Source organism: Perognathus longimembris, chromosome 2 (genome assembly GCF_023159225.1).
Source record: "Perognathus longimembris pacificus isolate PPM17 chromosome 2, ASM2315922v1, whole genome shotgun sequence".
In the NCBI taxonomy this organism is placed as follows: Eukaryota; Metazoa; Chordata; class Mammalia; order Rodentia; family Heteromyidae; genus Perognathus; species Perognathus longimembris.
Genome location: NC_063162.1, coordinates 21,551,956 through 21,565,451, shown reverse-complemented (window position 1 = coordinate 21,565,451; position 13,496 = coordinate 21,551,956). Strand labels below are relative to the sequence as shown.

The 13,496-nt window shown below is 39.9% G+C and overlaps 1 protein-coding gene and 1 pseudogene across 2 annotated transcripts in view; both read right to left on the bottom strand.

The window, feature by feature from the left end:
* Positions 1 to 13,496, bottom strand: part of Armh3 (armadillo like helical domain containing 3) — a 177,338-nt gene that overhangs the window by 65,488 nt on the left and 98,354 nt on the right. For both annotated transcript variants that reach the window (XM_048338396.1, XM_048338395.1), the window contains 3 exons: positions 12,454 to 12,536; positions 11,228 to 11,354; positions 5,931 to 6,006 (listed from right to left, as the gene is read on the bottom strand). In XM_048338396.1, the coding sequence (XP_048194353.1) occupies positions 5,931 to 6,006; positions 11,228 to 11,354; positions 12,454 to 12,536 (286 nt within the window). The remainder of the gene's footprint in view (positions 1 to 5,930; positions 6,007 to 11,227; positions 11,355 to 12,453; positions 12,537 to 13,496) is intronic.
* On the bottom strand, positions 8,696 to 8,809 carry LOC125347457 (annotated as a pseudogene).

The following is a 13,496-nucleotide window of genomic DNA, read 5'->3' as shown; positions in this document are numbered from 1 at the left end:
TTTGTTGTTGTTGTTTTCTTTTCTTTTTGGCTTGGTTCGTTTATCTTTGGGAGGATAAGGGGGTACACAAAAATGGAGGGACAAAGTGTGAACAAATGAAGCAGTGATACTCACTATACATTATGTTGAAAATGAACTATATAACTCGTGAGTTGTGGTGGGAAGGAAAAACTGGGAGAGAGTGAGGGTAGGGGTGACTTTGTCCAAAAAGACATGTACTCTTTTAACTGACTTATGTAATGGTAACCACTCTATACAGCACCTTTGTTTCGGTCTTGCTAAGCTGCCCAGGGTAGCCTCAAGCTCTCAATGTAACTTAGCTAGCCTTGAACTTGTGGTCCTCTTTTAGACTACTGGGTGCTGGGGCTACAAGCAAGCCCAACCATGGTGGATTTTGGTTTTGTTTGGTTTGGTTTCTTAGCACACATTAGCTATACAAGGAGAATTTCAATGTGACATTTCCATGCCATATGTAATACTTTCCAATCAATATGCCCCATTGCTTTCCCTTGTTCCCCTTCTCCCTTCCTAACACAATTTCAAGAGGTTCCATTGTTCTACTTTTATGCTTGCTGATAATCTTTTGACAATATCCATCCTCTTTCACCCTAGAAGCTCTGATTTCTTAACTTAAACCAGGCTGATATGTAACTAACAAGGCATAGAAATGGAGCTCAACAGTAACTTTTTGTTTTTTAGGTTTGCTCATTCTTCTGCTATTGAAGACATAGCCTAACACAGTGATTTAGTAGGGATTGTAGACTCAGGTTGTCTCAATTTGAGTTTCAGTTGTACCACTAACTTTGTATAAGGAAAAAAAAAAACAAAATACCCCCTAAAATTCAACAATAAAAGCTAAACAAGTTAATTTAAAAATTGGAGGAGAGAGACTAAGGATATAGCTTAGTGGCAGAACCCTTGCTGAGCTTACAAGTTTGATACCCAGAACCAATTAAAAAATAATAATAGTAAAGAAGCTGAGTCTCAGTAGTTCCTATCAGTCTGGGCAGAAAAGTCTGCTAGACTCAACAGTAAAATGGTATGGTTGTGCTTACTTGTCATCCCAACTATGACTGTAAGCCTTTTAAAATAAGTAGCTCAATCTAGAGCAGCCTAGAAAGAAGTGAGACACTATCTAAAAATAACCACTGAAGAAAAGGGCTAAAGGTGTGGTCAGTGATAGAAAGGCTACCTAGCATATGCAAGATTCTGAGTTCAAAACCTCAATAATACTCCCTCCAAAACAACCAGAATGCTAGTACATGCCTGTAAATGCAGCAACAAACTTAGCTATGGCCTAATGCAAAACCTCACTTGGTAGCATAAAGCAAGCTAGGGCAAACAGGCTAAAGAGATTTAAGACATTAAGAAACAGTGACTTAAGAATAATAATGCTGGGCTGGGGATATGGCCTAGTGGCAAGAGAGCTTGCCTCCCATACATGAAGACCTAGGTTCGATTCCCCAGCACCACGTATACGGAAAACGGCCAGAAGGGGCGCTGTGGCTCAGGTGGCAGAATGCTAGCCTTGAGCGGGAAGAAGCCAGGGACAGTGCTCAGTCCCCTGAGTCCAAGGCCCAGGACTGGCCCAAAAAAAAGAATAAGAATGCTGGGGGCTGGGGATATGGCCTAGTGGCAAGAATGCTTGCCTCATATACATGAAGCCCTGGGTTCAATTCCCCAGCACCACATATACAGAAAATGGCCAGAGGTGGCGCTGTGGCTCAAGTGGCAGAGAGCTAGCCTTGAGCAAACAGAAGCCAGGGACAGTACTGAGATCTGAGAATCAGAGTTCAAAGCCAGCCCAGGCAGGAAAATCAGGGAGACTATCTCCAATTGCCCACAAGAAAACCAGAAATGAGTCTCAGGTTCAAAGTGACAGAATGCTAGCCTTGAGCAAAAGAGCTCAGCATTTGAACAAAGAAGACCATAAAGAAAACAGTGAACATGAGGTAAATGCATTTGCACTAATTTATCATTCTCACACACCGCGCCCCCCTCCCCCACTTATAACTAACCACACTGGTATCTAAAAAGTTATTCTTTTCTTCTCCCCCCCCCCCAGTCCTGGGGCTTGGGACTCGGGGCCTGAGCACTGTCCCTGGCTTCTTTTTGCTCAAGGCTAGCCCTCTACCTCTTGAGCCACAGCTCCACTTCTGGCTGTTTTAATGCTTAATTGGAGATAAGAGTCTGTCAGAGGCTGGGAATGTGGCTTAATAGTAGAGTGGCTCAAGAGGTAGAGTGCTAGCCTTGAGCAAAAAGAAGCCAGGGACAATGCTCAGGCCCTGAGTTCCAAGCCCTAGGACTGGCAAAAAAAATAAAACTGTAACCTCTCTGTATATCACCCATATAATAACAATAAAATATGTATTTACCAAAAAAATTATTATATGATCCAGCAATTGTTCTTCAGGGTATGTGCCACCAAAATGTGAAAATAGGACCTTATTTATTTATCGACAAGTCTCACTATGTAGCCTATGATGGCTCTGAATTCATGATCTTGTCTTAGTCTCTCCATGTGCAGGGATTACATGCATACATTACCATATCTGGTCTGATAGCAGGATCCTGAACAGAACCCATGCTCACAGCAGCATTATTTACAATAATCAAAAGGCAGAAGCAATTGAAGTGTCCACTGACAGGTGAAAAGGTATAGTAAATAAATACAATGGAATATTATTAGGCCTAAGAAGGATGGAGTGCAGACATATGCTACAAAATGGATGAACCTTGACGACACTATTCCAGGTAAAATGATCAGAATAGTGTAGCTACAAAGAGTTTTAATAAACATTATATAATTTTTACTACCACTATACATATAATGTAATAGTTGCTACCATCATCATTCCTATTTTAAAAATGTAGCTAGAAAGAGATCCAGAGAAGGGGCTGGGAATATGGCCTAGTGGTAAGAGTGCTTGCCTCCTATACATGAAGCCCTGGGTTCGATTCCCCAGCACCACATATACAGAAAACGGCCAGAAGTGGTGCTGTGGCTCAAGTGGCAGAGTGCTAGCTTTGAGCAAAAAGAAGCCAGGGACAGTGCTCAGGCCCTGAGTTCAAGCCCCAGGACTGGCCAAAAAAAAAAAAAAGAGATCCAGAGAAGTAATTCAGCCAAGGTCATATGGCAAGTGATAATGACCAAAGTAACAACAAACTAGTGCTGAGGGCACCGGGACTTAAACTCAGGACCCTGAACCTGCTAAGCAGGTACTATACTACTTGAGTCACATCCAAACATCCTTTTTTTGCTTTATTTTTCAGATAAGCCTTATGCTTTTTGTCCAAAGCTGACCTTCAATCTCAATCCTTCTACCTATGCTTCTCTATGCTGGGATTATAGGCATGAAACAATATGCCTAGCTTATTTGTTTAGATGAGGTCTTGCTAACATTTTGTCTGGGCTGGACTCAACCTTCAATCTTCTGATCTCTGCCTCATGAGTATTTGAGATTACAAGGGGAAAAAAACAAACCTTTAAACCCCAACTTTTCTATCTGAACTGTCCATACTATTTCCAATTTATCATGCTAATTTTTTTTTAACTTCATGGTAGCCCTTGCTATAACTATATAGAAGGAGAGAAGGCCCTGAATTTGAAGTCTGGTATTAGAGAAACAGAGAGGTGGGGGGAAAAGGGGAGAGAGAGGGGGAGAGGGAGAGAGAGGCACAAAGTCTGGCTTTTAGTAGGTAAAAAGAGATGTCAAAAGGAAAAAAGGTAGCCTGTATACTGGTGGGACTCAGGCCTGTAATCCTAGCTACTTAGGAGGCTGAGATCTGAGGATCATGGTTTGAAGCCAGCCCAGGTAAGAAAGTTTGTGAGACTCTTATCTACAGTAAACTACAAAAAAAGCCTGGAAGTAGAGCTGTGGATCAAGTAGTAGAACACCAGCCTTGAGCAAAAGAAACTCAGGGATAGAGCTCAAATTTGAGTTCAAGCCCCAGAACTGGAAAACAAACAAAAAACAGGAGAAAAGGTAAGCTGTGTATCATCATTATGTCCCCCTGGTCTGGACCTGTATGCTAAGATTCAAACACATGCTTCCAGTAATCTCTCTCTCTCTCTCTTTTTTTTTTTTTTTTTTGCCAGTCCTGGGGCTTGAACTCAGGGCCTGGGCACTGTCTCTGGCCTCTTTTTGCTCAAAGCTAGCACTCTACCACTTGAGCCACAGCGCCACTTCCAGCTTTTTCTATAGATGTGGTACTGAGGAATCGAACCCAGGACTTCATGTATATGAGGCGAGCACTTTACCACTAGGCCATATTCTCAGCCCGTCCAGTAATTTCTTGAGAAAACCAAACAAGTCTTTGCTACTTTGGGAGTATACCCTTAATTAATTAGCAATACTAAAAATGTTATGGTTATTTTCTGCAGCAAATGAAAACTAGTGCTTGATAGAATCAGGGGAGAAAGAGGTCATGGTACAGTCACTGTTTTAAGACTCAACCAGGTACTTTCTCAGCTATTTAGAAAATGGAAATGCCAAAATCTCAATCAGCTACTTGATGGCCCTTGGGAAGAATAAGGACAGCAAACAAGCCAGAAACCACTGTAAGGAAAGGCAACAATGTTGGAGATAAAATAAGCCTTGAGGAATATGATCAAGTAAACAGGCCCCAGATGGAAATAAGCTACCCGGAAAGCCTGAGTAAATGCATGAATAAATAAATACAACATAAATTATAACCCATATATGGTCTATACTTTTAGCCTGTATCTTAGTGCTTCACTTAAACACTGGCATTTGTCATACTGCCCTTAGGTCACAAAGGGATATTTGGGTAATTTTAGATTCTCACAGAAATTCACATTTATCATAGACCTCAGCACAGTGTCTGGATTATGTGCTAGGTGCAGACATGCATTTATTTGTAAGATTTATAAAATTGTATTTGCTGAAATGTCTCTGGGGGCATGTAAAACAGCCTAAACTTCATTGCAATCTTGTTAGCACATCTCACCCCACGCTCCCTCATCCCAGCCCTCCTACCACACGCATTTCACAGTGTTTCTTTTACTCCCAGATGTATCAAACACTGTAGTAAATCACTGGAGGGACAGGACATTCTACTTTTGTGAAAGAAAGATACAGGAAACATTCTGCCCCAGCTCTATCACACAGTAGAATCTATACCAAGTTGTAAATGTTCATTACTATTATTGGAATGTCTGGCAAGGCTTACATCTGGAGCTAAATCAAGTTCTCCATCTGTTAGGATTCCCTCTTTTACTCAATGTTAATTTTTCAATTGTTTGCAAAAAACAATTTATTAACTTGAGAAAATAGAAAATCACAGGCACAAAGACAGCAAAGACTAGAAGAAAAAATCAATTAGATTCCCTAGTACCCAAAGCACTTTCTCACTTACAAACAGTGTACTCTTAGGAGTGAATGACTGGTGCCTCTCATGACTCTGACCAGTTCCACGTCACATACAACACACTCAGCACTATGGAATTGTATTGTGTTTCATAAGGAATCTAAAGTGACTTTGTCCTATGGATTCCTCCTAATGTTTACTACAAATAGAAATAGACACATATAATGTCAAAAGTCCTAGAACCCCATGAGTCATCAGGTGAAGTCATAGGGAATGGCAGAAGAAATCATCAGAGAAAAGCTTTCAGATAGTTGGCTTTTATATAGAAAACACTTCAGCAGCTAAGACACCTGAGAAGCACTCATAGACATCTTGATCGAAAATTCACAGAACAGCCAGCACTTGAAAGCTATTTCAATATGACAAAATGAAAGCTTCATGTACTCCTGCTTTTCTTGTTCAAATACAACAACTTCTTCCACTCCTACAGTATCTGGGTTTAAAATAGCAGTAGTGCTCCCATGTATTCTCCTCAGAAAGATCCAATAAAGCTCACAGAGAGCAAAGATCTCTGGGGGAAAAAAATTCTCATTTCTTACCTGATATTAACCAAGGCGTGGGTCACCTTGCTAGCTGCTTCCTTCCACTGGCCTGCGTTGGTAGAAAGCCTAAGAACTGTAAAGGAAAGAACAGATGTGTCAAATCTCTGCTATACAACACATATATGAGGAATGAAGACATTTCAACAGCACTATTAGAGTAATCAAATCCTGTGCCAATCTTCTGTTACTAACAACCTCAGACAAGAAGAAAATATTAAAGCTTACAGAATTCTTCCGATGATTTTCCTCCAGGAATTTTTGTTTCTAACTTCTTGCTTTCCATCAAAATACTCTTCTACTGGAGTTGGAAGTGCATGTAGAATGCTTGCCTTGTAAGCACAATGCCCTGAGTTCAAACACTATTACTGCCCAAAACATATACTAGTCATTCTCTGCCCTGATATCTTGTTAACAGGGCTTAGTTTTTCCCTTCATTTAGAAACTGCAAAACGAAAATCTGGTGCTGTATATGTCATTCCTGTAATGGCTAGGGCTAATTTAGTGGAAATAACTAGCTGACTTAAGAGTATGCTCATGCTCCATATGCATGTATCTTTCTGAAACTGAGAGTGTAACAATAACCTCTCCAGCTAGAGGATGGTCATGTTTCAATCAAGGAGTAATCTAGTTTTGTTCCTCTAGCTTAATTATGTGGCTTGTGAAACAAATTACCAGGAAGACTCTTCCCAGTCTGATCAAATCTGTCTTTTCCAAACTCACTCAAAAGAGGAGAGATAATAGAAATAGCAAATTGAATACATCCTCTATCACCTATGATATTCAGAGCCACACATTATAGTAACTGTACCATTTAGAAAAAAGACAACACAAGCACTCTTTGAAAGAGCAAATACGTGCATGTGTTTTTGTGTGTGTGTGCCAATCCTTGGGCTTGAACTCAGGGCCTAGGCATTGTCCCTGAACTTTTGTGCTCAAGGCCAGAAAGCAATCTATCACTTGAGCCACAGCTCTACTTCCAGATTTTTAAAAATTATTTTTGGTGGTGGTTAACTAGAGATAAGAGTGTCATGGACTTTTCCTGCCCAAGCTGGCTTTGAACCTCAATCCTCAGAACTGTCTCCTGGACAGGAGGAATTACAGGCATGAACCACCAGTACAGTCTATGTTTATGTTTTCTAATGTATAGCTAATTAACAAAAGGCAAATATATGGATAGGTTACTAAGTGCCAGGTACTACACAAAATTAGGTTATACGCAATATAGCACTGAGCAGAGGAAAGAGATTCACAGAATGAGATTGAGATGATTTACAAGTTGTAAGTGATGGAGCTGAAATTTGAATTTGAAGGGAATGATTTTAGAGCCTGTACTTACATAGAAAAATGAGTAAAGAACATGAACTATGAAGCCATTGTTAGGGTTTAAGTCCAACCTTTTCTACCAATTACAGTATAGTGACAATATCTACAAGAAATTGTTATAAGAATTAGATGAGTTAGTACACATAAAGCTCTAATATGAGTGCCTGCTATGTGAATTTTAGCTACTGTTAACTTCATTAGAATGAATGGATATACCTGAGACTTTCAAAAAGAAAGGGCACAGAGCCTCAGTTACATAACCAGATCTGGGAGTTAGGCTCAACTGGTAGGATACCCAGTTCAAACCCTAGTACTGCCCTCCTCCCCCACCAAAAACAAGTATAACAAGTTTGCACAGGAATTTCATACTGGAGTACCATCACGAACTGCTTCTGAGCCAGATCTCTAAGCAGTAAGACCAGTAGCAGTAGTCTATGGCTATGATGGGGAAACAAAACTCACTTGGATATTCCATATGTCTTAGCAATGCTTCAGTGTTCTAAGTACATACAATTTCGTGAAAGAGAAGACAATATGGAAGTCTTAGCAAAACACCTCATCATGAATTCTACTTTTCTGATTTGTAAGATGTACTATACTATCAGCTACAGGGAAAGCACAATGGTAAGATGCAGTGACACACACCTGTAAGAGCACAAATAGGAGGGCTGTAGCTCACTAACCTTGAATAAAGTAAGACCCTACTTGGAAAATGACCATATCAGCCTGGGGATGTAGCTTAGTGATAGAGTGCTTGCCTAGCATTTATGAAGCCCTGGGTTCAATTCCTCAGTACCACATAAACAGAAAAAGCTGGAAGTGGCGCTATAGCTCAAGTGGTAGAATGCTATCCTTGAGCAAAAGAAGCTTGCGGATAGTGCCCAGGCCCTGAGTTCAAGCCCCAGGACTGGTAAGGAAAGAAAAGAAAGAAAACAACCATCTCAAAAAGGGACGGGCCCCCCAAAAAAGTTTATAATATGATGTAATTTATGCTTCAGGAAAGTTTTGTGCAGGTCCTCTTAGTCACTAAATTTCACTACAGTAAAAAAATGCCACAGGAACATTGTGTGCCTTTATCAAAATGTCTTGGTGACCTACCTCTCATAGACATGATGAAGTAAAAATAGAAAACTTGGCAAAATATATGAAACAATGATTATGAGATAACAGATGGTATAAAACTATGATCCCTGAAGGACAGAAAAGAAAGAAGGTACACCCTATAATTTGTCCAGCTTATTGTATGGAAAAGTGTCTAGGCTGCAGGAGAGAAAGACCCTAAAGAAAAGTCACAAGTTTTGAAGAGGCCAAGACATCTTATAAGGTATGAGGAAGGGTACTGCAAACAAAGTTTTGTTTTTTTTGCTTTTACATCAACTTTATTCAGAGCCAACCTGTATAAGTTAACAAACCCCCACATTGCCAACTGTTGTAGGAATCATATTCCTTCTTACATGTTCCAAAATCTCATATTCAACAATGAGTTCTGGGTTGCAAAAAAGGATTTACTGTTTGCACCTGTCTGTAAGGCTTCATCACAAAACTGAGAAGGAAGATTTTTGACATGGAGTTCTAGAGATTCGCAAATGGATCCTGTTATGTCTTATTGATCATTGATCTCTACATATGAAAAAGGAAGCTATCCTAGCTGACAGTAAACAACCATTAGAAGGGAGAAACTGTGGAGTCATAGTGGGATCCACAAATAAAAATAAGCTGTGTTTCTGCTGCAAGAGTAGAAAAACTAATATATGGTATCAGGCTGACTTAGCTTATGGGTATTGAATTTTAGTAAAGAGGTCACATTAGCCCCCATTAAAAGTTGCATTTAGAAAGGTATAGGAGTATACACCTATGATCTCAACATTCAGGAGGCTAAGACAGGATAATTGTACATTTGATACCAGCCTGATATACATTGCAACTTCAAGACTCAGCCTAGGCTACATAGCAAGATACTGTCTCAAAAAAAAAAAAGAAAAAAATTATATCTCTTTTTTTAAATTTATTTATTTATTAATTTTTTGACAAGGTGTTGTGCAAAAAGGGTACAGTTACATAGTAGGGCAGTGTGTACATTTCTTGTGATATCTTACGTAATTCTCTCTTTTAATGAATACACAGGTGCTCTCAACATGCTCTTAACACTAAAAAGAAAGCCTTAAGGTCAGGTGCTAGTGGCTCACAAATGTAATTCTAGCTACTCAGGAGGTTGAGATCTGAAGGTTGAGGTTCAAAGCCAGCCCGAGCAAGAAAGTCCATGAAATTCTTATCTCCAACTACCTAACAAAAAGCCAGAAGTGGAGATACAGCTCAAGTGGTAGAGCACTATCCTTGAGCAGAAACACTTATACTGTCCAACAAGCACCAATAAAAGAAAAAAAGGGCTGGGGATATGGCCTAGTGGCAAGAGCGCTTGCCTGGTATACTTGAAGCCCTGGGTTCGATTCCCCAGCACCACATAGCAGAAAATGGCCAGAAGTGGCGCTGTGGCTCAAGTGGCAGAGTGCTAGCCTTGAGCAAAAAAGAAGCCAGGGACAGTGCTCAGGCCCTGAGTCCAAAGCCCAGGACTGGCAAAAAAAAAAAAAAAAAAAAAAAAAAAAAAGCCTTAAAAGAATCAAACTGGAAACCAGGCACTGGTGGTTCACATCTGTAATCCTAGCTACTCAGGGGGTTAAGCTCTGAGGATCATGGTTCAAAGACAGCCTGGACAGGAAAGTCCATGAGAGTTTTATCTCCAAGTAACTGCCAAAAAAAGGTGGAAGTAGAGCTGTGGCTCAAGAGCTCTAGCCTTCAGCACAAATGCTCAGGCTCAGAGCCCAGGCCCAGAGTTCAAGCCTAGGGCCCATACACACACACACCAAAAAAAAAATTAGCAGTATTAGGATTGACTCAGAGCCCTGCATTTCTTAGGCAGGTGTTCTACATTTAAACTACATACTCAGTCCAAAATTTATTTTAAGCATTCACACTTTATTACACAGTTATACCTCAATACTGTAAACTGGAATTTTTTTCCTTTTTTTTTTTTTTTTTTGCCCTGATGGTACTGGGGCTTAGCAAGAGCTCTAGACTACTTAAGCTATACTCCAGGCTCATAAATTGGGACCTGTGAAATGAGATAATTTTTCTGAGTGGTTTTTTTTCTTTTTTTTTTTTCTTTTTTTTTTTTTTTTGCCAGTCCTGGGCCTTGGACTCAGGGCCTGAGCACTGTCCCTGGCTTCTTTTTGCTCAAGGCTAGCACTCTGCCACCTGAGCCACAGCGCCCCTTCTGGCCGTTTTCCGTATATGTGGTGCTGGGGAATGGAACCGAGAGCTTCATGTGTAGGAGGCAAGCGCTCTTGCCACTAGGCCATATTCCCAGCCCGTGGTTTTGTTTCTGTTCAATCTACAATGACCTTTCCAACTCCATACAGGTAAGATTCACTAGGCCAGTTTTCCAAACTTGGAGGGACACATGACCTTTTTCAGAAATAAGTTATACTCATTATGGCTGCAGATACAATTTTCAATGAGCCAATTATTGAAAGGCTTGCCAAAATTATTTTTATTTAATTCCTACCTCTTGTAAATTATGATAAAAATACACAGGCACAATAAAGTATAAAATCCCATAATTTCTCAAATTACAATGTTCCTTTGGGATCTAAGCTCTTCTGTTTGCTGCTATCAATTCCCACCCACACTTTCACCCTCATCTCAGTGGCATTCACCAAATCCACCAGCTTCTTTAGTCTCTCTTTCATAAGCATCAATAAAGGATTTTTCCACTGAGATAAACTGTTAGTTGCTCAAGGCAAAAAGGTCCACAATATACTTTCTTATTGCCTTAGGAGAGAAGATGAGACTACTTTATTTCTACACAAAGCAAGAGTACCAACCAACTATAGGAGAGTCTTTTGTAGTATTTTCCTCTGACTTGCCAAAAACCACAGAGAGGACCAGGAAAGAATAAAAAGAAATGAGCTTACCCATGGAATAGAGGTTGTCAAAGCTCTGGTGCATGCGGATAATCTCATAGTAAAGTTCATCGTAGCTGCTGGGAGTTGGCAGGAATGTGTCTCCATAGGTGATAAACATATTAAAGAGGTTCACAATCTAAAAAAGAAGTAATAACCCATTTTTTTTTTCTTTTTTTGGCCAGTCCTGGGCCTTGGACTCAGGGCCTGAGCACTATCCCTGGCTTCTTCCCGCTCAAGGCTAGCACTCTGCCACTTGAGCCACAGCGCCGCTTCTGGCCGTTTTCTGTATATGTGGTGCTGGGGAATCAAACCTAGGGCCTCGTGTATCCGAGGCAGGCACTCTTGCCACTAGGCTATATCTCCAGCCCAATAACCCATTTTAAGACATAACAATATGAAGATCCGAAAATATTATCAGAATGCTACAATCATCTCTTCCTGGATTACTAGAGCTAATTTTCAAGAATTGTTATAAAACACTTATAAAATACAGCCATTGTAGAAAATTCATTCATATAAATTATAAATACATAAATTATATTAAAATGAAGACAACAGTCAAAGCTTATTACTTTCAAATTATTTTCTACCTTCACTCTCATCTATGCTCTTGAGATTATTTGATAACTATGTGGTAGGAATACCACAAAATGGTTTGCTTCTATACATATCTTCCGATGTCACGTTGATAGCTTAAACTGGCCATGGTGAGTATATTTCTACAGTGGAAATCAGTAAATGCTACAAATCAGAGTATTTTTTCCTCCCTCATTAAATGCTCAACAATCATTCTAACAAACTATGTATATTACCCTAAGAAGACATAATGGCCTTTTCTCCAAATAACCAGCCAGATAAACAGGAACTGATAATGATCCTCAGAAATGAAGTGTAGCCATGACAGAACCATTGAACAGGACACCACTAGAGGCTTTACTATTTACCAACATAGAAACTACAATAGTAAAGTCTCTCATCTGGGATTAGGCTGTTTGTATACAGAAATCTGACTTATACCCCAACATGAATATTCTCCCATGAAGGAAGACTCCCAGGTTTGCTAAATATATAAATGAGAAAGCAAAGTAGCAGTCTAGAGACTCTGATCCATAAGGAAAATATAGCCTGGTTCCCTCTATAACGTAATCCTTAAAACATAAGCTTAAGTTTCAAACCAGTCCATTTCTGTCTTAGCATATACCTTCAAAAAAAGAAATATTTATTTTGTTACTCACCATAAGGGCTAATGTAAAAATGTTGTGTTTGGCCAAAAGTACAGTTTCATTTGACATAAGGAACTTCAGCAAATTTATCAAGGCTTTAAAAAAAAAAAGAGAGAGATCATCACAATTGTTCAAACCATAATTAATAAAGGTCAATGAAAACAGAGTAGCTCTATAGAAAACCACAGGACTAGCATGAGTAAGCCTCACTTATCAAACAAACTGTTTTATTAAGTGGTTAACATGTAATAATTGCACTTATTTATGAGGTACAGTGTGCTATTTCAACACATGTAGATAGTATGTATTGATCCATATCATTTTCTTATGTCTGAAGCCATTGAACTACTCTTCTAGTTTTTTTTGTTTTGTTTTGACTTGGACTCAGGGCCTGAGCACTGTCACTGGCTTCTTTTTGCTCAAGGCTAGCACTCTGCCTCTTGAGCCACAGCACCACTTCTGGCCGTTTTCTATATATGTGATGCTGAGGAATCGAACCCAGGGCTTCATGTATGTGAGGCAGGCACTGTTGCCACTAGGCCATATTCCCAGCCCTCTTTTCTAGTTGTTGTTTTTTAAAATAAAAAATGTATCATAGCCATATCACTGTACTATGCAAGAATAGAACTTATTCCTTCTCTGTGTCTTTTGGTATCCATTACCCAACTTTCCTCTACCAGTACAGCCTGACACTTCTAGTAATCACTATTTGACATTCAAATCCACCTTTTGTTTTTGTGCCAGTACTTGGGCTTAAAGTCAGAGCCTTACACTATTAATTGGCTTTTGCACTCAAGGCTGGCATTCTACCATTGGAGCCACACCTTCCTGTGGCCTCTCTCATAGCTGGGACCACAGGGGCTCACTACTGTAGCCAGCTTTAATTATTAAGATGGAAACCTTGCCCAGACTGACCCCCCTAACTGGGATTCTCTCAAACTCCACCTCCCTAGTAATTTCTTTTTTGACACAGGGTCTTACTATATAGCCCAGGCAGTCCTCTAACACACAATCTGTCTTCCTTACCTACTCCAGTGCTAGATGGCATGTGCCAT